Source organism: Thalassophryne amazonica, chromosome 3 (assembly GCF_902500255.1).
Source record: "Thalassophryne amazonica chromosome 3, fThaAma1.1, whole genome shotgun sequence".
Taxonomy (NCBI): Eukaryota; Metazoa; Chordata; class Actinopteri; order Batrachoidiformes; family Batrachoididae; genus Thalassophryne; species Thalassophryne amazonica.
In genome coordinates this window covers 104437173-104463751 of record NC_047105.1, presented here as the reverse complement: position 1 = coordinate 104463751, position 26579 = coordinate 104437173, and the positions used below count along the sequence as shown (strand labels likewise).

The window sequence follows — 26579 nt, the reverse complement described above, 5'->3', positions numbered from 1 at the left end:
CGCATGCGCTTAAGGACAACGTTGGAATACCGTTGGTTGCCAGTTCGGTAACAGTCAGGCTGCATATCTGTAATGCTCCAATGATGTTCAAATAAAGTCATACTCCGGAATCCGAACTCAGTTCACGTATAATTTAATCAACAAGATATACAACACTAGCTGACCTAATTAAACCTTACGTACCGGCCCGGGCTTTACGTTCTCAGGGTGCAGGAAGGACTACTTTATGTCCCTAGGGTGAATAAGAAGTCTGCGGGTCACAGAACTTTCTCTTATCGTGCCCCTGTTCTGTGGAATGATCTCCCTGTGTCAATAAAACAATCAGATTCTGTGGAGTCTTTCAAGTCCAGACTTAAGACGTACTTATTTTCCCTTGCATATGGCTAGCATACTGGTACAGTTTTGTTTTACGCTTTTTACTCTTTTAATTCATGTTATTAGTAATTGGAGCGGGCCGCGGCCTCAACTTTACCTATTCTGGGTCTTTTAGTGAAGTTTAGGGCTAGCGGATGGCGATCACCTTAGTATTTCTTCTGTTTTTCTTGTTGATTAATGCTGGCAAATTATACAGTATTTTTTGTCTTTCTGATGCCTGATTCTGTTTTTTTCTCTGTTTAAGGTGCAGCTCCATCCAGAGATGGGAGTTGTATTTGTGTTGGCAATCCTCCTGTCCTGTGCACCAACAGCAATTCTTGTATATTTGTCCGTGAATTGTTCTGTGAATTGTTTCTGTAATTTATGTTTATAGCATGGCCCAAGCAGAGGTTCACCCCTTTGAGTCTGGTCTGCTTGAGATTTCTGTCTCAGAGGGAGTTTTTCCTTACTACTGTTGCTCTGGGGGTTGGTAAGGTTTGACCTTACCTGTGTGAAGCACCTTGAGGCACCTCTGTTGTGATTTGGCGCTATATAAAGGAAAATAAATTGAAATTGAGAGTTCCGGACAGCAGCTGCGCTCAGCAGAGGCTTGACATCTTTAAATGACTTTGATGTTTCCTCATGTAATGGTTGATGAATAAACTGTGAACCAGCTGCTTCTGATTGGAGAGAAGTAAATGAAAGCTTGAAACAAAGGCAAAGTCATGTCAAGTCTGGGGGCATACGCTGGTACTGCACTTTGCTGCGTATGCATCATCACAGAACTATTTTGGGCCCTGGATGTTAACCACCCAGGAAGACAACTGGTCTGTCCCCACATCTTTTAAATAACCATCTATCTGCTGCAGCAGCCAGGTAAAGCATGGGCATTTCCCTGGCCTGCTCCAAATACTGGGGCCTTCAACACTAAGGGCACAATCACACTATAACGTGAAGTAATTGACGATGGCTGATGCAGCAGATTCTCCAAAATCTCTGTGAAATGCTGCAGAAGGCTCGCTCTGTGGGTCCCTATTTCCTGTCTGTTGACGTAGCTCAACAGAGCACGAAGTTTGGCGAAAATCCATTGACTTATGACGATGTAGTTCAACATTCACCGTTGGAGAGCAGGTGCATTGGTACCGCACTCCGCGGAGTAGTAGCGTAGCTTGCTGGAGCTGATCATCAGCTTAATTTGAGACGTCATGGCCTATATAAATTCAGCGTAACTCTGCGATTGTGTCACTTGCTATTGGTGTGGTTTAGAGACAGGTTCTACACATTCCTTCACCTTTCTTCATATGTCAACATATTTCTTATCCAAGGGATCCATAGGAGGTGGTGCATCCAATCAAGCCTTTGATGTTGGCCAGCAGAGGCCAACAGAGCGGTAATGGTGTAGTAGCGGAGCTGAACACTTGCCAGTGTTTTAGTATTAATGTTGAAGAATTTAAGCATGTTGAAAATGTTTCCTGGACCACGACGAACATTAGTGTTGCTCGACTGATGTATAGCTCCTGCAGAAGACTGGTCGACCTTGGCGGTAAACTACCTTTCGCTTTCCATCAGCAAACTGTCACAGTGTGAATGGGCCATAAGACATCTATTTACTGGATCATGCAGGGAAGTGTACTACATAGACAAAATGTCAAATCTGACACTCGCTCGTGATACAAATGAGACTCGTCATCTTAGTAAAGTAAGTAAGTAAGTCCCTTTGGCTGATCCCTTGTTTTGCACTCGGGGTCGCCACAGCAAATCCAAGGTGGATCTGCATGTTGAATTGGCACAGGTTTTACGCCGGATGCCCTTCCTGACGCAACTCCACATTACATGGAGAAATGTGGCAGGGGTGGGATTTGAACCCGGAACCTTTTGCACTGAAACCAAGCGCATTAACCACTTGGCTACCAAGTGGGGGCCGCCACTTGGCCCCTGCCAGACTCGTCATCTTAGTCTTCCTAAATAACTACTCATTTGATACAAAAACATCACAGTCAAAATATTTATGGACCAGACTCTGATGTGAAGTGAAACAACTTGCCTGCACACCTGTATTTACTGCAAGCATTTTCTTCAGTAACTATAAAAACACACAAGCCCTTAATCAAGGAAAGGTCACACCTCATGCGTGCAACACATAACTTCTCTGTACAGAAGCACATGTAAAATGATCCACCTTCACACTGACACACTATGTGCCGCATAGCTCCTTAAATAGGATGCAGTGCTGCAGCTGTGGCACCTACTAAAAATCTGTCAAGTGTTTGAAGATGCTTTGGCCACAGTGGAGGCACAGGAGAAAGATAATATTCGATATGTGTCTCTGTGTTTTTCTTATGAATTGAGAAGCAGCCACTTGTTGCAGGATTTGGATATGAGTTATCTCACCAGCTAAAGAAAACTATGTAAAAGTCTTTTGAACAAGGTAATACAGATATTAAAAACATTTTAAAGCATCAGTGTGTATGATTTAGATGTTTACTTGAAGAACCAGAATACAAGGGGGTGGTGGCCAAGTTAAGTGTGCTTGTTTTCATTGCAGAAGGTTCCTAGTTCAAAACCAACCCCTGCCCATTCTTCATGCAATATCTACCTTATTCCTTATTGCTGTAGAAGCAATTATGGGTGCAACTTCCTGTGAGACACCAGAAGTAGCAGTGAGCCATTGTTTACAAGTGGTTTTCACTTCCTGTACAGGTTTATTTGAAAGTTTATTGTTTTCTTTTCTAAACAATTACCATTTTAAAATGTCCTTGTGCAGCTCGGGAGCATGTTGCACTGTTCACAGTTGTACTAACCAGATGAAGTTAAATCTGTGGCTGCAACAGCAATGTTTTGAATATGCACACCTGTTCCAAAGGACAAAAGGACCCGCCATCATGTCTGAAATACATCCACCACCACCAGGACCACCACACCCTGTAGCTGACTGTATCTTAGAGAGTGATGCAGACTCCCTTCTGTATACAGGGATTCCACTCACAGAATTTCAAACACTTGCAGCGTGCTTACAACCATCTGCCCAGCTTCAACATCAATGCCAGTTGCAGACCAAATTCTAATGACTTTAATGAAACTCAGACAAAACTTTGTCATGGCTGATTTAGCACATCGATTTAAAACATCACAAGCTCAGGTCAGCAGCACAGTGAGGATGTGGGTAGACGTTATGTGTGAACACATGAAGGATCTGACTTTGTGGTTGCCTTGTGAAACAATCAAAGCAACATTGCCAAAAGCTTTTAAAAAGCACATTGCTAACACAACCTGTGCAACTGACTGCACAGAGACAGTTTTACAAAAAGCAAAAAACCTGGATTCAAGAAGTGAGTCATACAGTCACTATCATTCAAATAACACAGTTAAGTATTTATTGGCTGTTTTCCCTCTGGAATAATCATGTTTATTTCTGACGCTTACAGTGGAAAATGCAGCATAACACAGATGTTTTTTTTTATTGAGAACATATATTGAAAATGTATTGAAAACACTCTTATTTCCATCCTTCTTTATTTTCCAAATCAAATCAAATCAAATTTATTAATTTATATAGCGCCAATTCATGATGAAATCGTCTCAAAGTGCTTCACACAACATTGAGAAAACAAATGAGTCTTTAAACATGACTTAAAATCTGCCGAATGTGTGCTGGGAGATCGTTCCACAGAGCTGGGGCACAGTAGGAGAAGGCTCTGTGACCGACAGACTTTTTATTCACCCTGGGAATACATAGAAGTCCTGCACCCTGAGAACACAGGGCCCGAGCTGGTACATAGGGGCTTACCAGGTCAGCCAGATAGGGAGGTGCAAGTCCATGAACAATTTTATTAACTAATAACAGTACTTTACAATCCGATCTTGCAGCAATTGGAAGCCAGTGCAGGGACGCCAAAACGGGCGTAATGTGGTCAAACTTTCTGCTTTGTGTCAAAAGTCTGGCAGCAGCATTTTGAACCAGTTGAAGACCCCTAATCCTGGACTGCAGTAAGACAGAAAATAGAGCATTACAATAGTCCAGTCTAGAAGAGACAAATGCATGAATCAAAGTCTCAGCATCAGCCATAGACAGGATGGGACAAATCTTCGCTATATTTCGTAAATGGAAGAAAGCAGTCCTCGTAATGTCTCTAATGTGGAGATCAAAGGACAATGTAGGATCAAAAATTACTCCAAGGTTCCTCACTTTATCCGTATGATGTATAACACACGAACCTAAGCTAAGAGCTAGCTGATCAAATTGATGCCGATACCTTGCTGGACCAAGAACTATAACTTCAGTCTTATCAGAATTTAAAAGTAGGAAGTTACTAGACATCCAACTTCTTACTGATGCAAGGCAATCTTCCAAAGATTTTATGTGAATGAGATTACCAGCAGTTATTGGCATGTACAATTGAGTGTCATCAGCATAGCAATGAAAGGGAAACCCAAAGCGTCGCAGTATATTCCCAAGGGGTGCTACATAAAAAAGCAGGGACCCCAAACTTCATGTCCCTACGATCAGAGCAGGTGTTATTACACAATACACAGTAAGAACGACTGGAAAGGTATGACATCAACCATGCAAGAGCAGTTCCAGTAATCCCAAAGTGATTCTCCGGCCTATTGAGTAAAATATGATGATCCATAGCAACATTCCCTATGTAAAAGTCACACAGTGGTATGACTTTCATACAGTGCTCTTTTGTTTTACAGCTGTTAAGTGATGACTGTATTTTTAAAATATTCAGCTATTTGAGGCAGAGCAGAACCTTCTTTGCAACAAGTTCATCCACTAATGTTGGAAGATGTGAAAAGTAGAAATTCTGGACATGTTTCATGTGTATGTAAAGACTTTGTCAAATGAAATGTCCAACTCCAGGTGCTCAGTTGGTGTCTAGACAACCAGCTGCAGACAGACACATCACTGTCAACTGGACCTGGAGGGATGTAAAATAAAATGTTAAAATATGGCATAGAGTTTATTTTAATCAGGGCTCACATGTATTCTGTCACATTAGTTCATACGTACGTTATAATTAACAAAATGTATCCGCCTGGAGATCTGCCTTGACCTGCACTGCATGAACACCCTGCTGTTTGTATTTCACCTGATGCTGAAACTCAGACCTAGGCTCGGTGATCAGGGACTTTAAGGCTTCTGCTGGACTCTACATCTGCCTTAAGGTAAAAAAGTTGTGCCCAAGACCTCTTTTAGCAGAACAGGGTCAGCCTTATTACTGTGCAGGTCCTGACACACCTCAGAGCTTTACCATTGTTCATTGCCTCCACGTCCAAAGTGAGAGCTATGAAAGTACCTAAAAATGCAACTGTATGTTATCTTCAGCCACTTTTTCATGTCGCCGTCCCACCTCTCTGTATTTGTAGACAGCGGGATTGTAATGTTGTCTCTTTTGAGCTGTGACAGCTGCTGTTTACATCTCTAAGCCTCATAGAAAGTGGATTCACGCGAACAGTTAACATGTAAACAAATGCCATACCGGTGTCGCAGACCAAATGGTCCCCCTAAAAAAAATCCCCCCCCCCCCCGCCATGACGCTGTTCAAGGATTAACACCTCCTTTCTGCTTCAAACTGCACTCCAGTAATCATCTATCCCAGCGACAGATATCTGAAGCTTTTGTACAACAATCACTTCCACATAAATTCAGCATTATTTCATCATAAAAGGCAGAAAATTGATCAGAGCTCTGTGGCTAAACAAGCTGCTAGCTGATGTGTTCACTGCGTGTCGGACATTTCAAAGCGTCACGGAATTTCGCCTTGTTTCTGCTTAAAACTGACTTTAGAATGATTTAAGAGGTTTTAGGTTTATCATCTGATGGTTAATAATCCCATTAATCCATTTGATTGTTTTGGGTGAAGAGATTCCTTCTCAGACGTGCTGCTGTGGTCCAAAGTGATGCATGTGCAGATGCAAAAGGCAGACCGATTTTTAGGGGTGGACCGTTGGGTCTGCGACACTGGAAGTGTCACCCATAATTCATGCAAAGCCTCATGGGGACTCAGAATAAGGTGGATAGAGTTGCATCAGGAAGGACATCCTGCATAAAACGTATGCCAAATCCACCTATGCTGTGGTGACCCCAGGTGAAACAAGGAAGCAGCCTAAGGGACTTGCATGTTGCAACAACAAATATGTGCTTTTACAACCCTAGGATGAGTGTTTCATATCTACATAGGCGAGTACCCATCATGGAATCCATCAGAAGGACACACTTATTCCATCTTTCACATTTTGCAGCATGACCGGAAGACTGGGAAAATAAATAAATAAATAACTTCCCCTGCAAACTGTTTATTGCTTGTTAGTGCAGGCTAACAAGTTTGTGAACCCTTATTTTTGTGCAACTTTGTGATAAACAATGTGCATGATGCTCCATCATAAGAGAAGGCAAGGGAGCCCAAATGCACATAGCCAAAGAGGCAAAAATGTGAAGGGAAACAAAATCATGACTAGTGACGGAAGACGCAATCTGCAACCTCACCGCATTAGATGATACTAAATCCTGCAGTTTTAAGGTCTAAAAGAAGTGAGTTATTTTGGTGCCTCTTACTCTACAAGCAGTGGAAGCCTTGGTGACCACCAGACGTAGGCTTTGTCAACATGCATAAAAAAATCCATCAGGGTATTGTAATCACTTGTGAGTTTGTCTGTGTGCAATTAACTTTGAAAAGAGTGAGCAGATTTTCAAGTAAATTGGTGGGAGCATTCTGTGGGTAAGGTTTTCCAGATGATTAAAGTTTTGGAGCAGATCAGTCAGAAGTACAGGTCAATATTGTAAAAAATATGGTCCTAAAAATATAGTCCTAAAACCTAATTTTCCAAAATATCTCCACAATCCAAAGCCTAGAGCAGTGATCTTAATCATTTGTCATGACTTGTAAGTGATGCCATGAAACACATGATGTCAATAAAATGACATGTAAAGAAATGAAATGACAAAAATCCAAAAAACAAATTATTATTAATGCAGGACATGCATCATCTCTCTACAATATAACAGCTGTCAATCAGAAAATCAAGTTTTTCTTTATTTTCTCTCTGAATAAGGTAGATTTTTGTGTGGAACCAATCTCCTCTCATCTACCTTGCTTGACCATCTCTCACACTCTTTCTCTTTTGCAACTAAATTTCACTGGGTTGTGTGGAGGTGTTACTTCAATTGTAGAAGGTAACTGCTTTGAATTAATCAAAGAATAACAGTTTACTTCTTTATATTTCTGTGTGAAAGAAGTCTTTCTCACTGCCATCCACACCTGCTCTTAATTTCATCATTTTATCCCACATCCAGCAGACGACACATACTTCCATTGAATGTTGCACTGGCTAAATAATGTTGCTTTTTGGGTTGATCTAGTATGTCAAAGTTTACTACATTTTAATCAACGTATCCTTATTATATGCCCTTTTAAACTGGTGAGTTTTAAGATGACACTTTCTTGCTTTTGAGTTAACAAGCAAAACGGGATGAGATATATACAACCCCTGGCAAAAATTATGGAATCACCGGCCTCGGAGGATGTTCATTCAGTTGTTTAATTTTGTAGAAAAAAAGCAGATCACAGACATGACACAAAACTAAAGTCATTTCAAATGGCAACTTTCTGGCTTTAAGAAACACTATAAGAAATCAGGAAAAAAAAAAATTGTGGCAGTCAGTAACTGTTACTTTTTTAGACCAAGCAGAGGGAAAAAATATGGAATCACTCAATTCTGAGGAAAAAATTATGGAATCATGAAAACAAAAGAACGCTCCAACACATCACTAGTATTTTGTTGCACCACCTCTGGCTTTTATAGCAGCTTGCAGTCTCTGAGGCATGGACTTAATGAGTGACAAACAGTACTCTTCATCAATCTGGCTCCAACTTTCTCTGATTGCTGTTGCCAGATCAGCTTTGCAGGTTGGAGCCTTGTCATGGACCATTTTCTTCAACTTCCACCAAAGATTTTCAATTGGATTAAGATCCGGACTATTTGCAGGCCATGACATTGACCCTATGTGTCTTTTTGCAAGGAATGTTTTCACAGTTTTTGCTCTATGGCAAGATGCATTATCATCTTGAAAAATGATTTCATCATCCCCAAACATCCTTTCAATTGATGGGATAAGAAAAGTGTCCAAAATATCAACGTAAACTTGTGCATTTATTGATGATGTAATGACAGCCATCTCCCCAGTGCCTTTACCTGACATGCAGCTCCATATCATCAATGACTGTGGAAATTTGCATGTTCTCCTCAGGCAGTCATCTTTATAAATCTCATTGGAATGGCACCAAACAAAAGTTCCAGCATCATCACCTTGCCCAATACAGATTTGACATTCATCACTAAATATGACTTTCATCCAGTCATCCAGTCCACGATTGCTTTTCCTGAGCCCATTGTAACCTTGTTTTTTTCTGTTTAGGTGTTAATGATGGCTTTCGTTTAGCTTTTCTGTATGTAAATCCCATTTCCTTTAGGCGGTTTCTTACAGTTCGGTCACAGACGTTGACTCCAGTTTCCTCCCATTTGTTCCTCATTTGTTTTGTTGTGCATTTTCGATTTTTGAGACATATTGCTTTAAGTTTTCTGTCTTGACGCTTTGATGTCTTCCTTGGTCTACCAGTATGTTTGCCTTTAACAACCTTCCCATGTTGTTTGTATTTGGTCCAGAGTTTAGACACAGCTGACTGTGAACAACCAACATCTTTTGCAACATTGCGTGATGATTTACCCTCTTTTAAGAGTTTGATAATCCTCTCCTTTGTTTCAATTGACATCTCTCGTGTTGGAGCCATGATTCATGTCAGACCACTTGGTGCAACAGCTCTCCAAGGTGTGATCACTCCTTTTTAGATGCAGACTAACGAGCAGATCTGATTTGATGCAGGTGTTAGTTTTGGGGATGAAAATTTACAGGGTGATTCTATAATTTTTCCTCAGAATTGAGTGATTCCATATTTTTTTTCCCTCTGTTTGGTCTAAAAAAGTAACCGTTACTGACTGCCACAATTTTTTTTCCTGATTTCTTATAGTGTTTCTTAAAGCCAGAAAGTTGCCATTTGAAATGACTTTAGTTTTGTGTCATATCTGTGATCTGCTTTTTTTTCTACAAAATTAAACAACTGAATGAACATCCTCTGAGGCCGGTGATTCCATAATTATTGCCAGGGGTTGTATACTTTATTGATCTCACAGTGGAGAAATTATGTTTACACTCCAGTTACCTCAGACAGCAATTAGTCCACAATTACTACTTGTTTACCGCAATAATGGCACATATCAGAATTAAAGACAGCACATACACATTTGACATTGTTTATGTGCACTAAATTTCAAGAAGTCTTTTATCAGAATTGAGCCATGTGGGTGAAGGTCTCGCAGCAACCCTGAGTTGTGCCACTGTCAGCTTGGGGGGGGTGACCAGCTGCAGCTAAAACTGCGCCGCCCCCGCAGAAGGGAAGGGATGACGTGAGCAGAAGCCGGAGTGGGGTGTGTGTGATGGGGGTAGGAGGGGGGTGGGGAGAGGGAGTGGAGCATGCTTCAGTCCTGTGAAACAGTTTATTGTCTTTGTGAGTTGAGATAAGAAACAGCCAAATGTTCACCAAGGCCAAGAAGACATTCTTCTGGAAGAAAACAGTCGGGCAATTTGTTCTTCAGGCTCATAAACTTGCCATGTCGTGGTGTGAGCAGTGAAAAACACTTTTTACAGCTTCACTTGAACAACCAAATCCCAATTATGAATTAAGAATATTCCCAATTATGAATTAAGAATATTCCCCGGCCTCCGAAATCTTCATCTTCATCTGCAAGGCACGCATCTGCTCCAAGATGTCATCCAATTTGCATCTGAGTTCAAGAGTCATCGCAGTCTGAGACAAGCGAGGGGCCGTGGTTCTTGATGCTGCCGTCTTGCCAATTTTCCGGTAGATCAGGGCAGCACATAAGCTAGAAAGTACCAGCCCTGCTACAATACGACCAAATATGAATAAATCCTCGACGTCCTCAACAGAGAAAGGCGCAAAGCATGCCAATGCCACACGCCACGACCCCCAGGGGTCGAGAACATAGCCCGCAGGATACATTCCATCTGGGCAAGATCCCCCGGTCCTGACCTTCTTGTAGAGAAGATGGTGTCAATAGCGTTCAAAGACCAGCTGATCAATTCCATGGTTAATCCAATAGTAGTCCAATAGATCCAGTATCCAATATAATTTGAGGAATTCACAGTCTGGTGAAGTAGGGACTTGAAGGTTAAAGCAGAGAGCAGAGATAAGGGAGAGTGGAAGAGATGCGACCGCCCTCGTCGGAAGGCGGTTGCATCTCCTCCTTTATGGAATTATCCATCTATACATGGTGCCCTCCAAAGGTATTAGGCCCCTTGATATTTCACACATTTTATTTATGGCCGCGAAGGACGTAATAAAATCATCGGCGTCTATTTGTCTGTCCCCTTTGGTGTAATACCTGTAAAGAATCCATTTTATTGCCAGTTTTCTTCAGACAAGTCAGGGGATGGAAACATGAACATTTCTAAGTCAATGAATATGTCTTGGACTTTATTTGCATCAATTATGAAGAAACACAAACAGTATGGCACTCTGTGGTAAAACTATATGGAGTAGACAGTTCTCAAAAACTGACTTGACTGTGCAAGAAGGATAAGAGTGAGGAAAGTTATCAAGACACCCAGACAACCCAGAAGAAGGTACAGGCTTCTGTGGCTGTGATTGGAGAAATTGTGCATAGTGCATGTATTGCATTTTGTATCCCCAGTTATACAGCTTCATGATGAAGTGGTATAGAGGAGGATTTTCTTTTATGAAGACATCAAATCCAGGCTTGCATCTCAGATGTACCTTCTGGCGAATTGTAGCTGAAGTTTCAGGTCTTCTTTTTAAGAAAATCCTCCTCTATACCACTTTATCATAAAGCTGTATAACTGGGGATACAAAATGCAAAACATGCACTATGCACCAATTTACAGCCTGTTGGACTGGAACGATGCAGAAGTATCTTGACCTTTCTTCTTTTGATATCTCTGTTTTCGTTCGGGGTCGCCATGGTGGATCCAATATGGATCGGCATGTTAGTTTGGAACAAATCTTTAAAGCAGGTGCCTTTCCTGACACAACTCTACATTATATGGAAAATAGGAGCAAGTGGTCTTGAACCGGGAAGTGTCATGACCTTTATATTACAGCAAAAGAAGAAAGCCTCAACACCACCAGATAACTTGGTTCCCAAGTTTATTATTAAATTTAGTTTATGCTCCAGTTGTTTGTTGTACAGTTTGATGCCAAATATCATCAGTGGTTACTGAAAGAGAAGACGTAAGTCCTATATGGGCCCTGAGGCCCAATAGTTCTGGTTCTCATCACCAGGTTCTGTCATGTGAAGTGGATGAGAGTCCACCAACACCCCTGGATTGGTCTGACGCAGGTTACTTTCTCAGCCAAGGCTGGTACCCATTTATAGCTGGTACGACTGAGGCAAGGACATAGGCTGCGTGAGCAGGAATCAAACACAAGTCTACTTATTGGCGGGCTTTACTGTAAGAGAAAAATTGTTTCCAAAGTGAATGATTTAATATTAGATAAAAATACATGGGAAGGGTCCAGGGAGGTTGACATATTGTACATGAACATTATTATCATGAAGATATGTTAAATCCAGCTTCTGGCTTTACTTAAAACGCAGAAAGAGACCGACAACTTTAAGACACAATCACCAGTGGTGCAGTTTTCACAGTTTCTGCCACAGCGTGAGTGTGTGACGTGCACGTCAATGCATAGTACTGATTAGGGAACGCATTGTTTAAAACACACATGACATCAACTGTGCACATATACTCAACAAAAATATAAACGCAACACTTTTGGTTTTGCTCCCATTTTGTATGAGATGAACTCAAAGATCTAAAACTTTTTCCACATACACAATATCACCATTTCCCTCAAATATTGTTCACAAACCAGTCTAAATCTGTGATAGTGAGCACTTCTCCTTTGCTGAGATAATCCATCCCACCTCACAGGTGTGCCATATCAAGATGCTGATTAGACACCATGATTAGTGCACAGGTGTGCCTTAGACTGCCCACAATAAAAGGCCACTCTGAAAGGTGCAGTTTTGTTTTATTGGGGGGGATACCAGTCAGTAACTGGTGTGACCACCATTTGCCTCATGCAGTGCAACACATCTCCTTCGCATCATCCGTGAAGAGAACACCTCTCCAACGTGCCAAACGCCAGCGAATGTGAGCATTTGCCCACTCAAGTCGGTTACGACGATGAACTGGAGTCAGGTCGAGACCCCGATGAGGACGACGAGCATGCAGATGAGCTTCCCTGAGACGGTTTCTGACAGTTTGTGCAGAAATTCTTTGGTTATGCAAACCCATTGTTTCAGCAGCTGTCCGAGTGGCTGGTCTCAGACGATCTTGGAGGTGAACATGCTGGATGTGGAGGTCCTGGGCTGGTGTGGTTACACGTGGTCTGCGGTTGTGAGGCTGGTTGGATGTACTGCCAAATTCTCTGAAACGCCTTTGGAGACGGCTTATGGTAGAGAAATGAACATTCAATACACGAGCAACAGCTCTGGTTGACATTCCTGCTGTCAGCATACCAATTGCACGCTCCCTCAAATCTTGCGACATCTGTGGCATTGTGCTGTGTGATAAAACTGCACCTTTCAGAGTGGCCTTTTATTGTGGGCAGTCTAAGGCACACCTGTGCACTAATCATGGTGTCTAATCAGCATCTTGATATGGCACACCTGTGAGGTGGGATGGATTATCTCAGCAAAGGAGAAGTGCTCACTATCACAGATTTAGACTGGTTTGTGAACAATATTTGAGGGAAATGGTGATATTGTGTATGTGGAAAAAGTTTTAGATCTTTGAGTTCATCTCATACAAAATGGGAGCAAAACCAAAAGTGTTGCGTTTATATTTTTGTTGAGTGTACTTCATGTCCGCTCACAGACAGACAGGCATCATCAAAACTCATAAAACATAAAAATTATTCCAAAGAAGGTCAGAGCTGCTGATTCTTCTATCAGGACAGAATGTCTTCATATGTCCTCTAAATGCCCGCTCTGACACTTCTGTTTCTTCCTGTGTCGTGCCTTTATTCCACTGGAAGTTTCCTTCCTGTTCTCTCTCTCTCTCTCTCTCTCTCTCTCTCAAGAGTCCATCGTTCCCTCGTTATTTTTACTCTTTGTCTTCTAAGTGTCTCTTGGCTGTTCTGTCTGGACTTTCTACTCATATCACTGACTTTGACAGACCGTGGACCCGCTCTTGGCCCCTGCTGCAGCCTTTTTGCGCCTCTTATTGAGCAGAGGGTTGCTGGAAGTGTCGAGGTCCTTAATCTTCACCTGGTCGTAGTCCACACGCATGGTTGCCAAGGCGCTTGTCATCTCCTCCTGTGAGAACAAACAAAAAGATCAGACCACAGTCGAGGATCTTCTGAAGAGACCGAGGCCCGGTTTCATAAAGTAGTTTAATCATTTAGTCTACCTTACTTACTCAACTAAGGTTCGGTGCCCAACAATATCCGTCTGATCTCCGTTTCACATTGACTGCTAAACTTGTAGATTAGCCATTTTAAATTAGATTAGATTACATGGAACTTTATTACATTTTACATTAGACAACAATTTTCATGGTTATAGCAGCCTCACGAGTGCCATTGCCAAGAAATGCCTCCAATGCGCAATGGTTTTGTTTACTTCCGGGTTGTTCCATTTGCGACAAACATGGCTGAGTCCACCGCAGCAGACGAGAAGCGGCCCCAACCTCGGCATCAGTAAACATCTCCAATGGATTATTCTGGTCCCAGAATAATCAAGTGGCGGTATATGATAGCCGCCTTTTTTTGGAGGTAAGACACTGAAGTTTTGTCGACTAAAATAAGAATAGCCTCCTCTGTACCAGGTTAAAATCTTTAGTTGGGTAATGCAAAACTTTAACTAAGTGCTTTGTGCAACGACTAACGTCGTTTTTAAAGATGAGTTGACTAAGTGAGTTTAGTCCACTAAACAAGATTAGACCACTTCCTGAAACCAGATCCGAGTACCAAGGACTGATTAGTCACCGATTCACATCCAAGTCTCATAACCACACAGTAAGGCACGAAGCACCAGGACCATAAAAATAAAACTGTTTGGACCTTTATTCTGCTGCAAAGGCAAAACTAAACTGTGTGCACACAAAGGCAGGATTGTGTATATACAGAGTTATAATGCTGAGTGTACACATGATTCATCTCTATAACTGTCAGTGCTCTAGATGTGCACGTATGAGCACAGACTTGTTGTGCTCTCTCCTCTTTTTCCATGAATGGATGCAGACAAGATTTTTAAGAAAGTACGTTCAGGTGAACTTGACCTTTGCCCTTGTGACCATAGTGGACATAGTGACGTCTAGTCTACTGACTGTGCTGGGGGGGCAATGCAGAAAAAGGACAGTTTTCCTGAATGTGGCACTGACACAGTCATGGGAAAACAAAATATGTATCATTCACTGGTCTCAGTTCTGGAATCAGAAACAAAGTTAAAGTAGCTGGAAGGAAAATAGTGAAGGTGACGAGCGGCTGTGACTGTGGCTCCTTCAGCACCATCAGCAACTCCGGATTCTGAGTCTGGTGGCTGAAACATCTACAGCTGTACAAGTCCAATAAAAGCGTAAGACACAGCAGCTACTTTTCATGTCAAATTTGACATTTGTCAGCGTCTGCGCCCATCCAATGACTATAGGCAGTGTTTCAGAGCAGAAAATACAGACTGATTGTCATGGTTTTGGAACCTAACATTATGGAGATTCTTTTGATGAGTCAATATTTTCAGTGTAGTGAAAAACTCAGAACACATTTATTACTGCTTCAGACAAAGTGCAAGAAGTTGACCTTTTGATTGTTGAACAGTTTTCCAAACCGCCAGCGTCACATGTTTTAAAGCCCCAGTACCCACAGACACGGTCGCTGATCATGTTTAGAGATTTAGCGGCTGTTATTGTTTCAAAAGAGGGATGAGGAAAGGTTGAGTCACCACTGCCCATGATGAAGACACATCTGAGCCAAAACAAGCCTTTAGGAACGCCCCCAAAATGTCAGAAGTTAAACTTTATATTTTTTATCATTTGTGGTTGGATGTTGTGTGTCTTTTGTGCTGCTGTGAGGGGACACAATGGACAGTGCCCCCCAAAAGTACTGGAACACTTGGTATTTCACAAATTTTAATTCGTTTATGCCATTTCAAATACAAAAAATACAAAAATACAAAAAAACTAAAAAATAAATAAAAAATTCTTAAATGATCTTCCTTAAACTCAAACTCAAAGCAAATCTCGATAATGTGATATAAATTAATTAAAAATATAAAAGCCAAGATGATGGGTTGCACAAGTAATGGGCCCCTTTGGTATAATACCTGTAAGTAATAAGTTTAATTGCCAGTTTTCTTCAGACAAGTCAGGGGATGGATACATGAACATTTCCAAGTCAATGAATATGTCTTGGACTTTATTTACATCAATTATGAAGAAACAGACACAGTATGGCACTCTATGGTAAATCTGCTTGGAGTAAACAGTTCTCAAAAACTGAGTTGACTGTGTAAGAAGGACAAGAGTGAGGAAAGCCACCCAGATACCCAGACAACCCAGAAGAAGTTACAAGCTTCTGTCGGTGTGATTGGAGAAATTGTGCACAGTGCATGTTGCATTTTTTATCCCCACTCATACAGCTTTATGATGAAGTGGTAAAGATGAGGATGTTCTTAAAAAGAAGTTCAGATACAATTTGCCAGAAGGTACATATGAGATGAAAGCCTAGATTTTATGTTATGGTGAAAGAAAATCCTCCTTTTTACCACTTCATCATGACCACAGACCACAGAGTGCCAAACTGTTTGAATTTCTTCATAACTGATGTAAATAAAGTTCAAGACATATTCAGTGACTTGTAAATGTTCATGTATCCATCCCCTGACTTGTCTGAAGAAAACTGGCAATAAAACTGATTATTTACTGGTATTATACCAAAGGGGCTGATTACTTATGCAACCCACCATCTTGGCTTTTATATTTTTAATTAATTTACATTACGTTTTAGAGATTTGCTTTCAGTTTGAGTTTAAGGAAGATAATCTTATAATTTTTTATTTTTCATATTTTTTTTTGTAGTTGAAATGGCATAAAGAAATTCTTCTGGAGGGCACTGACTTCTCACTGAATTTCTGAAAAGTGGTTCAGCAGTGCAATCTGTGGGATTTTTTTTTTTTTTTTACAGTTGTACAGCGTGTTTTCAGCGTGTCTTATTGCTAACTGGTCTTGTCACTGCCTGGAGCGTTATTGCTTCATACCTGCACAGCTGTTGCAAACAAAAGAAGGTGTGAATGCTCAATTTAAACTTTTTTAAGCATAGTGTGGAATTCATTCCTCAGCAGCTGAACACTGACAGGGGTCACTCAGAGACCAGAGGAAGGTTCTGGAGACCTGAACACAGGCAGCGTGGGATGTGACTGGTGCAGGAAACATGAGTAAATTAACTGGTAGTGTCGACTACAAAGTGACATCTGCTGCCCCCCAGTGCCAAATCAACATGTAGCAATTACTAAAGGGTTGCCAAACTGAGGGGTGGGGCCCAAAACCACTGCTACATGTGGAAAAATATGAACTGGAACAACACTTGAATTTATGTAATTTGTTTTATGCTAAAACAATAAGATTATTCATAAAGAAAAAACATACGAGGACAGACAATAAAGCTACATTAACTGGCATTGTTAATGGAGTAGTAAGCATTAACTAACAATTAATTGTTACCTGTGTTCGAAAATTATTGAACAGTCTTCATGCAAGTTAATGCAGTAAAACACATTAACAATGAATTAAAAGTTAATTGTGTTTAGTAATCGTTTATTAATTTTGTTCATGTTAGTTAATGCAGTAATACACATGAACTAACATTGATTTAAGCATTAACTACATTTAATAATAATTTATTAATGTATTTATGTTAGTTAATGCAGAAATAGGCATTAAGTATCAATGAATTCAGAGTTAACTCTCTTTTGTAATCATTTATTTACTGCTATTTATTAATTAATATGAACATCATTAATATATGATTAATAAACACAGCAAACTCTTAATTCACTGTTAGTTAATTGTATTATAAAATAAAGTGTTACTTTTAGGTTCCACATTAGTGCTGCAAGAACTTTATATTTTCTCTGATTACTTTCAGACTTTGAAATGTTTATTGTGCACATTTCACTTTGAACAGTAACCTGTGAAATAATGAAAATCAGAGTGCAGGATATAAGGTTCTAAAAAATATTTCCATTCTAGCAACTCTAAAATTATTTACAGCTTCTTTAAATTAATGTGGGATACTGAAGACGGGACAGTGGGTTCTGACCATAGATTTCTATTGAATCACTAGATGGAGGACCGGGCTGATCTGCTCTTTCGCTGGCTGTTGCCAGAGCCCTGCCATCTTGGTTAACGTCTAACAATCAGACATAAACAGAAATCAGTGTGGACATGATTAATGTTTTCAAGAGAGTTTTACCTTAAATCTGCAATTTCCGTGATATTACTGTGCTGTTACATTTATTCACATTTGTACAGACACTATTTGTCCAAACAAATACAGAAGAGGATCAGACTATTTATATAATAGACTTGAGTGAATGTGTTCATCCCAGCCGAGATAGAAAATAATACCATCAGTTTATCAAACACACTATGTCTCCCACGACATGAGATAGTAGTCTGATCCTTAATTAATTGCATTATGAAGTTAAGTTAAAGATGGGAAATAATCAGGTAAGAGCTTTGCAAGCTCTTTGCACGTCATATGAAAGATATTAATATTAACCTGTTTATGCTCAGATTTTTATTATTTTTTTGTAAGTGGAAAAAGTTGGCAGAGCTGAAGATGTTGAGATTCTCTTTGGGCGTGACAAGAATGGACAAGATTAGGAATGAACATATCAGAGGGACAGCTCAGGTGGGACGATTTGGAGACAAAGTCAGAGAGGCGAGATTGAGATGGTTTGGACATGTGCAGAGGAGGGACCCAGGGTATATAGGGAGAAGGATGCTGAGGATGGAGCCACCAGGCAGGAGGAGAAGAGGGAGACCAAAGAGGAGGTTCATGGATGTGCTGAGAGACGATATGCAGGTGGTTGGTGTGACAGAGGAAGATACAGAGGACAGGGTGAGATGGAAACGATTGATCTGCTGTGGCGACCCCTAACGGGAACAGCCAAAAGACAAAGAAGAAGTAAGTGGAAAAAGTTGCATTAGTACCTTTGATATTTTTTATTGTGAGTAGAAAATGACAGTGATACACTTTGGCAACAATTGTTGCCAGTGGGGCAAAACGGGTTAAAGTCTGCTCTTAACCCGCCTGCAGCACCACTTTTACGGAGCGCTTCTCCGCAAAAATTTCAAATAAAATAAATAAAATGAAACAGCCACACCAGCCAGGGTGAAAGTAAGATTATTCAATAATTTCTGGACCAAGCTGAAAGAAATCTGAAAACACTAGACTGGAATATTCAGTATATCACAGAGAAATTAATCTCATTTGTGTATATGCTAGTAGAATATAAAATGTCAAAGCGAATGTCATCAATCAATTCAATCAATTTTATTTATACAGCGCCAAATCACAACAAACAGTTGCCCCAAGGCGCTTTATATTGTAAGGCAAGGCCATACAATAATTACGTAAAATAATTACGTCATGTGACCCACCAAATTGAGAGAAAAAGCACTTCCATTCTATGAATTTCCTCATACAGAATATCTCAGGATGGAAAACCTGATGTGAAGAAAAAACCCGAGGCTAATTAAAAAGGGATAAATGGAGACTTATGAAAGTGAGACTTCTAATTGAATCGCTGAACGAATGGTACGATATTTATCACGAAAAAGCATTCAGGCAATAAAACTGAAGTCACTACTTTACAGAATACAGATAGACTCAAAAAATTAATAATTTTCTAACCTTTATTCAGCAATTTTAATCATTTCCTCCACATCATTTATATTACATATAATACACACTTACAAAGCTCACTCCATTATTATTTATTTTTTATTGATTTAACAAGCTGACAATCCTATGTCAGCTTGTTGCTGCACCTGATCGCTGCACATAACAGCATTTTCAGATGACTTTAACCCAAGTTTAAGTCAGCACATCATAGATTTCTATTTAATCTAAAGTCTGACGACGCGGAATAACGCTAAGCAAGAAGGCGGCTGCTGGCAACAGCTCAAAGACTGCAAAAAGCTTATTTTTTTAGTTTTATGTTTACTGCTACATGCAGTTGACATTTTTGTGAAACATAGAGTTGCGACATGAGAAGGAAAGCTGGTAAAATGGGCTCAATATAGTTAATTTATAAAAATGGACCTTTTATATGAGCTATGACTTCACTGTGTGGTGTCATTAATCATCTCATTATGAGTTTGTTTTCTTTGTTCAAATGTGATTAGCTGTAGTGACACTGTATGACCAGAGGGGGTCAGTGTTGATATACTTCTGACCTTGACGTCGTCCCACATGGCTTTGTCCTCGGTCAGAACGCGGGTGGTGTGGAGCGGAGTGGAGGGAACCACCATAGACTTCTGCAGGATGCAATGTGCAGATTAAAGCACCACATATGGATGCACAAACAGGAAATTGGCGATCTCATTTTGTAGACTTACGTTGATCCAAGGATGGTTCATAAACTGGGTGATGGTCATTCGCTCATTGGGGTCTGTCTTCAGCAGCTGGTGGATCAAATCTTTGGCTGTCACAGTCAAGACAATGCAAAGATGAGGACTTTAGGACGACTGGGACTTTCAAACGTTCACTCTGGATGTGTTCTAAACTGGTCCTGGACTGGCAGACAGGCCAACCCACTTACACAGCAAATAGGATTATTTGAGAGACAGATTTGGGGGTGGGGGGTAGACTGAGTGAAAAATAGAAATACAATAGTGTATGCATAATAACAACTGAGTGGAGAGCTTCTTGTCTGAGAGAAAAACTCAATAATCAGACGAATCTGCAGGAAGGAAGCGGACCAAGCAGACTGAGGATGAGAACATTTCTCACAGCTGTGCAGCTGAATGTCGCTCATACGATCCCTCGGAGATAAGTTAAGCTTGATGCTGATAAAGTCCTGTGCAGAGCTGTTTGTGCATGAAATACTTTTTTGGTGGGATTAAGTGGTTTTCTATTTACAACTGAGGCAAACAGCACAAACTGAAAAACAACCAAAGCACACGTCCTGTTTATAGGCTGCACGTGAAATGAGTTAACGTGCGAGTATGTAAATTGAGGGCACTTAACAAAAGCAGCTGTGCTATTTCAGATTTGCATGTGATCAGGTGTGTTTGAAGCCTGTGTAGGAAGATGTGGCTTGTGGCAACCTCAAATATAGAAATCTGGATTTCATTTCTTCTTTGCACTCCACTGTGAAGCTGTGGTTGGTTAACATTTAGTCAGATCAGGAAGCATGCAGTGGTGCGGCACATCACTACATCCACCACTCCGCGGAACCCATTTGGGTCTTTAAACAGACCAACCTAGGGAGACAACAGGCCCCCCCCAACATAGTCCATGGGCCAAGCAAATTTTTGATATCACCTAAAGGGACTAAGCAACACTTACAATCCAGATTCAGTATACCATGGACCACACAATAATCTATGATGGCCATCCCAGGGTGGCAGCTATAATTAGGGAGGGGTCAATCAAATATTACAAAGGGGTCAACATTAATAATGCTTTGGTCATACTATAATAACTATACCACAGGAATTTGTCTGATCATAAAGATTCCAAAAAGGTACAGTTTGGATCAGGGGTTTTCAAAGTGTGGGAGAGAACAAATGAATAGCTGTGCCACTTCCCCCCCCCCACGACACATATACACACAATTTGAAAACCACTGGTTTGGTTGATCTTTGACGGAATGTTATGGGGTTATGGGGTAAAAACTGCACCAATTCAGAGGCATGTGTAGCACAAGCTAGGCAACTTGTCATTATCCGCCACAAACATGCCACACAAGGAAGCATGGTTGCTCTCACTCGCGAGGTTGTGGTGTGTGTTTTGGTCATGTTCAAAACACTTTGCACTCAAATTTTACATTGCTCCAAGACACCAAAGTTGCCACTTACATGCCACACACACATTGAGTTTGACAGGCTGGAAAGCACCACATTGTTCAGAAACTCCAAATCCATGATAAAATGGGTGGGGGAAAAAAAAAAAAGTTGATCAAACATTGGCCAGGAAGCAGCAGATGAAGCCCAGGTCACACACTGTGAACATGCTGGTGACATCAACCGAATGGTTCCCCCCTAAAAATCGGTCCACCCTGCCTTCACTGCGCATGCGTCATTTCTGAGTGTCACCAATGATTCACTGATTATCACCTTGTTTCTGTTTCAAACTGCACTCAGTCATCATCTATCTCAACGACAGATATCTGAAGCTTTTGTATCATTCAATCATTTCCACATAAATTCTGCATTTTTCATTATAAAAGACAGAGGAAGTGATCAGAGCGCCACAACACCTGTGCCTGTCATTTCAGAGCGCCAGTAACTCACCCATTATCGGCTCATTTTCTTCTCATTTCTGCTTAAAACTGACTTTAGAATGATTTAAGAGGTTTTACTTTGTCATCTCATGGTTAATAATCACATTATTCCCTTTGATTGCTTTGGGTGAAGAGAGTCCGTCTCAAGGTGCCCTGACACTTGCACAACTTTGATACGTGCACTTGCACTCATGTCCTCGTAATGATCCCACCCGCTGTGTTCCCAGCTGGAAGCCGTGCTTTGTCCCACTGGCTGCCATGTGTTGTGTATTGGATGCTGCATATATAAAATAATTATTTTGTAGCAGATTAATCATTTTCTCTTTGAGTTGGCTGTTGAAAATTCCTCTAATGGCTTCCAGAATCACAGAGGACTGTTCCAGCTGCAGCTTTTCTCTCTCGTGTGCGTGCACATGCTGAACGAGGTGGAGAACGCATTTGGAACCATCTAAAAAGGTCATTATTTGCCATGTTTATATTATAAAAGCTTGGTAAATCATTTGTATGTTCTTTCTTTCTTGTGAGCAGCTGTAAAAGTATATTTATGACAGATTTAACATCTCGTTATAATTGTTCAGATGAGCTGCGCTCTGATGTGGTGCGCTGACACAATCACTGACATGCAGTGTTTTTGAATTGTTTGCGTAATGTTCACGTGAAGTTCACATAATTAATGCGTGATGGAGAGTTTGAACATTTCAAAATTTTCTTTGCGCACTTGCACGAAGCTGCACACAGTTTTCAACGGTTTACAAAGAATTTGAAATGGGTTTACTCTTGTGCACGGCAGAGTGCGTGCAAGTGCGCGGATCAAAGTCATGTAAGTGTCAGGGTAGGCCTTGAGTTGAGCTGCTGTGGTCCCAAATGATGCATGCACAGTGAAGACAGGGCGGACCAATTTTTAAGGGGGGTCCATTCGGTCAGTGATATCGGTACTCTCCAGTACTGCGAGGGAGCGCTGGTGTCCACCACCAGTGCTCCACTAGCACACTGATGGTTGCCACTAACATGCCACACATGTACCTTCTGAGGGGCTAAAGGTCAATTTCAGTTTGTGCAGGGATCAAAGGTTAAAGTTGTTCCAATTTTGGTAAAAAGTGATGCAAATTACTGGATGAGTTTTTAAAAGGAATAGTTTGCAGCATCTACGGGTAACAAATGTCAAGATAATCCAATGGACACTGGCCTTGTTTGACCTTCACTGTGAAGACCAAGCATTTAGCATGGTCAGAACTATTCCATTTATTAATCCCGTTGACCCCCGTGCAATCCATCACTGAGTCCTACCTGGCTGTAGCTGCCACCCTGAGGTGGCCACCAGTTTGTGAAGGCCATGGTCTCGATTATAAGTGTTGTTTAGTCCCTTAAGTGGTACAGAATTGGCTACAGGCTCTTGAACTAACAATCTTGTAACAGTGATAGGGAACCTGAGAGCATGCTAAGCTTTATCTCTGGTTTTGACTGACAGGTCTGATTGAGTTTTTATTTATTCCCCTGTGATTAATCTGTCCATGTTGAACTTTACACATCATTTTTCTGTGGAATGTGTTTGTGAATCACCCCTTCAATCAAGGGGCGCCAGGGATTTTGGACCCCATGAAAAGAAAGCTTACTGGGCCATCCCCCATATTATTTTGTCGGTATTATTGTATTAGGAGCCTCTCTGGGTCCCTGTCAATCATGGGCCCCTAGAATCCTTCTCCTTATTCTCCCCTTTGCGGCAACCCTGCTTCAACCAGTGTCTCCACTCCTCCAGAGCATCCTTAATAGCTAGCAGTTCCCGGTTACCAACATCATAGTTAACCTCAACTGTAGACAGGTGGCAAGAAAAGAACGTAGTGGGTGTCGGCCATTTTTGAACTGCTCAGATATTCTTGGGTTCTGATTTTATTTGTCTTTGTTCAATGATATAACCTAGGAACGTAACTGAGGGTAAGTGGAACTCACATTTCTCAGCCTTTACAAACAGCTGGTTCTCCCACACCCGCTGGAGGACCTGACGGACATGCACCTAGTGTTCCTTAAGAGTACTGGAGAATATAAGAATATCGTCCAAATAGATGACCATGAATTGGTTGAGCAAATCATGCATAACATCATTGACCAGGGCTTGGAATGTCGCAAGGGAGTTGATTAGCTCAAAGGGAATCACCAAGTACTCAAAATGGCCGAGGTGGGTCTTAAACACAGTCTCCCATTCGTTTAAGGTAGTGTTATCCAGAGCCTTAACCCCAGTGGGGGCAAGATAATTCCTCAATAGGAATACTAAGTCAAGTTATGATGTCTCTGTCAATAAAGCTGGCCTCAACTCCGGAATCTATTAATGCAGATGTGGAATAACTGGCGTGGTGGAATTGGATTATGGCTGGGATTTAGGTCTTAGTAGCTGGAAGACCTGTTGTATAACTGCTGCACACCAGTAACCCGGACCCTACCGATGAGCAACCTCTTTTGGCTGAATGGGGCAATTTCTCAGAACGTGACCTCTCAAACTACAATAGATACATTCTCCTGCCTGAATACGTCAAGCCCTCTCTTCTCTTCTGGTATTAATTTTCATCTGCCAACCTGCACTGGTTTGTCAGCACAGGGCGCCATTGCTCTGGTGTCAGGGGCTCAGTACTCTCCTAGACTCAGCACTCCCCCTGCTTTCACTGCATCATGGCAGAGCATTAGCAGCGTCATGGTGGAGTACTAGCAGTGATTAACAGATTATTGCCTCCTTTCTGCTTAAAACTGACTTTAGAATGATTTAAGAGGTTTGACGTTGTCATCTGATGGTTAACAATCACATTATTCCGTTTGATCGCTTTGGGTGTAGACAGTCAGCCGCAGAGAGTCAGACTTAGAGAGAGAGTCGCAGACGCGCTGCTGTCACGCTGTCATCGCTCCCCCCATCTTTTATGTGGCAATGATTGTTGTACAAAAGCTTCAGATATCTTTCGCTGAGATAGATGATGACTGGAGTGCAGTCTTAAGCATAAATGAGGTGATAATCAGTGAATCGCTGCTGACACTCCGAAATTACACTGCTGAGCTCCGAAATGACACATGCGCAGTGAAGGTGCAGTGAAGGCAGGGGGAGTGCTGAGATGGAGGAGGGCTGAGCTCCTGAAGTGACCCCACAGAAAGAAAGGTAATGCGAAAGGATGGAGAGAGAGACGGCGACATTGGCTAAGCCTCGCAGTCTTAGGGAGACATCATAGGGCATCATAGGGAGTAAGCACTCCCTATGACGCTCTCGTAAACAGTTATCCACATGAATGTACAGTGTGATAAGGTCATTCAGTGAATATGGTGACAGCCACCAGCTCGTCACGTAATTACTCCATCAGGTCGTTGGTGAACGCAGCCCACTGCTAAAATGCAGAAGCCCACTGAATATTCCGCAGAGCTGCAGGCACCCTGACAGGCGCGCTAACACCATGGGATAGTGTTGGTGCCGATCTCCACTAGTAGGGAAACACCGGAAGGAGGGGAGAAAAACAAACCAGGAGCCAGACCAGTTCCCCAGACCACAAGAGTAGCTTTGTTGCAATGGTTCCACATCTTCTCTCCAGTCGAACCGTTCTGACATGGAGGTGTTTTAGCTGGGGGTTAGACTTGTACAGAAATGCTCCAGGTAGAAATTTCTTTTAGTGTGGATGTAACATAAGAGCAGCACTGTTTAGAAGGCTCTCACCTTCCTGTGACACATCAGCCCACTCAGGGTTTGGAAATTCATACTGGCCCATTCGGATTCTCCTCTTCATCCCCGGAGAAATGGCTTGGCCCGTGTTGGAGTAGAACGGAGGGAAGCCACACAAACTGTAGAGTGGAACACAGAACACTGTTACCAACTCAGATTCCTCAGAAATATTCTCCATAAAACACTACACACACACACACACACACACACACTACTCACAGGATGTACATGATGACTCCAAGAGACCACATGTCGCAAGATTTGTCATATTTTTCTGGACCCAAAACCTCAGGCGCTGATTCAGATCAGTACACATGTACAGAAAAAGAAGTCATTGTTAAAACATTTTTAATCCTCATGTTCCTTATATTTTTACACATATATGTGCCGATATCTGGGCCCTATCTTGATGGTGTGGTGCAAAAATGTTGGTCTATTTATGATCAATACAGTGTGTACACTAAGGGAAAAGCTTGATGCAAAGATGCTGGAGTACATGGCAACATTATTCATGGGCGTGTTGTGGGCATGTTGTAGGTATAACATCCATCCATCCATCCATCCATTTTCTTCTGCTTATCCGAGGTCGGGTCGCGGGGGCAGCAGCCCAAGCAAAGCCGCCCAGACCTCCTGATCTGCACACACCTCCCCCAGTTCTTCCAGGGGAACCCCGAGGCATTCCCATGCCAGCTGAGAGACGTAGTCCCTCCAGCATGTCCTGGGTCTTCCCCGGGGCCTCCTCCCGATGGGACGTGCCCGGAACACCTCTCCAGCGAGGCGTCCAGCGGGCATCCAGAAAAGATGCCCGAGCCACCTCAGCTGGCTCCTTTCGACGTGGAGCAGGAGCAGCTCGACTCCGAGCTCCTCCCAAGTGACCGCGCTCCTCCCGAGTGACCGAGCTCCTCACCCTATCTCTAAGGGAGCG

The 26579-nt window shown here is 41.8% G+C and overlaps 1 protein-coding gene and 1 long non-coding RNA gene across 2 annotated transcripts in view; one reads left to right on the top strand and one right to left on the bottom strand.

Annotated features, from left to right (window-relative positions):
* The first annotated feature begins 7139 nt into the window (after positions 1 to 7139).
* LOC117507365 lies at positions 7140 to 24810 on the top strand. The gene is made up of 3 exons (XR_004559695.1): positions 7140 to 7149; positions 22783 to 22792; positions 24659 to 24810. It is a non-coding gene; the product is annotated as an uncharacterized LOC117507365 (long non-coding RNA).
* Positions 13565 to 26579, bottom strand: part of mapkapk3 (MAPK activated protein kinase 3) — a 75152-nt gene continuing 62137 nt past the window's right edge. The window contains exons 6-10 of the mRNA XM_034167212.1: positions 25874 to 25949; positions 25649 to 25773; positions 20078 to 20163; positions 19916 to 19996; positions 13565 to 13773 (exon numbers count right to left, since the gene is read on the bottom strand). Of these exons, the coding sequence (XP_034023103.1) occupies positions 13618 to 13773; positions 19916 to 19996; positions 20078 to 20163; positions 25649 to 25773; positions 25874 to 25949 (524 nt within the window). The 3' untranslated portion in view covers positions 13565 to 13617. The remainder of the gene's footprint in view (positions 13774 to 19915; positions 19997 to 20077; positions 20164 to 25648; positions 25774 to 25873; positions 25950 to 26579) is intronic.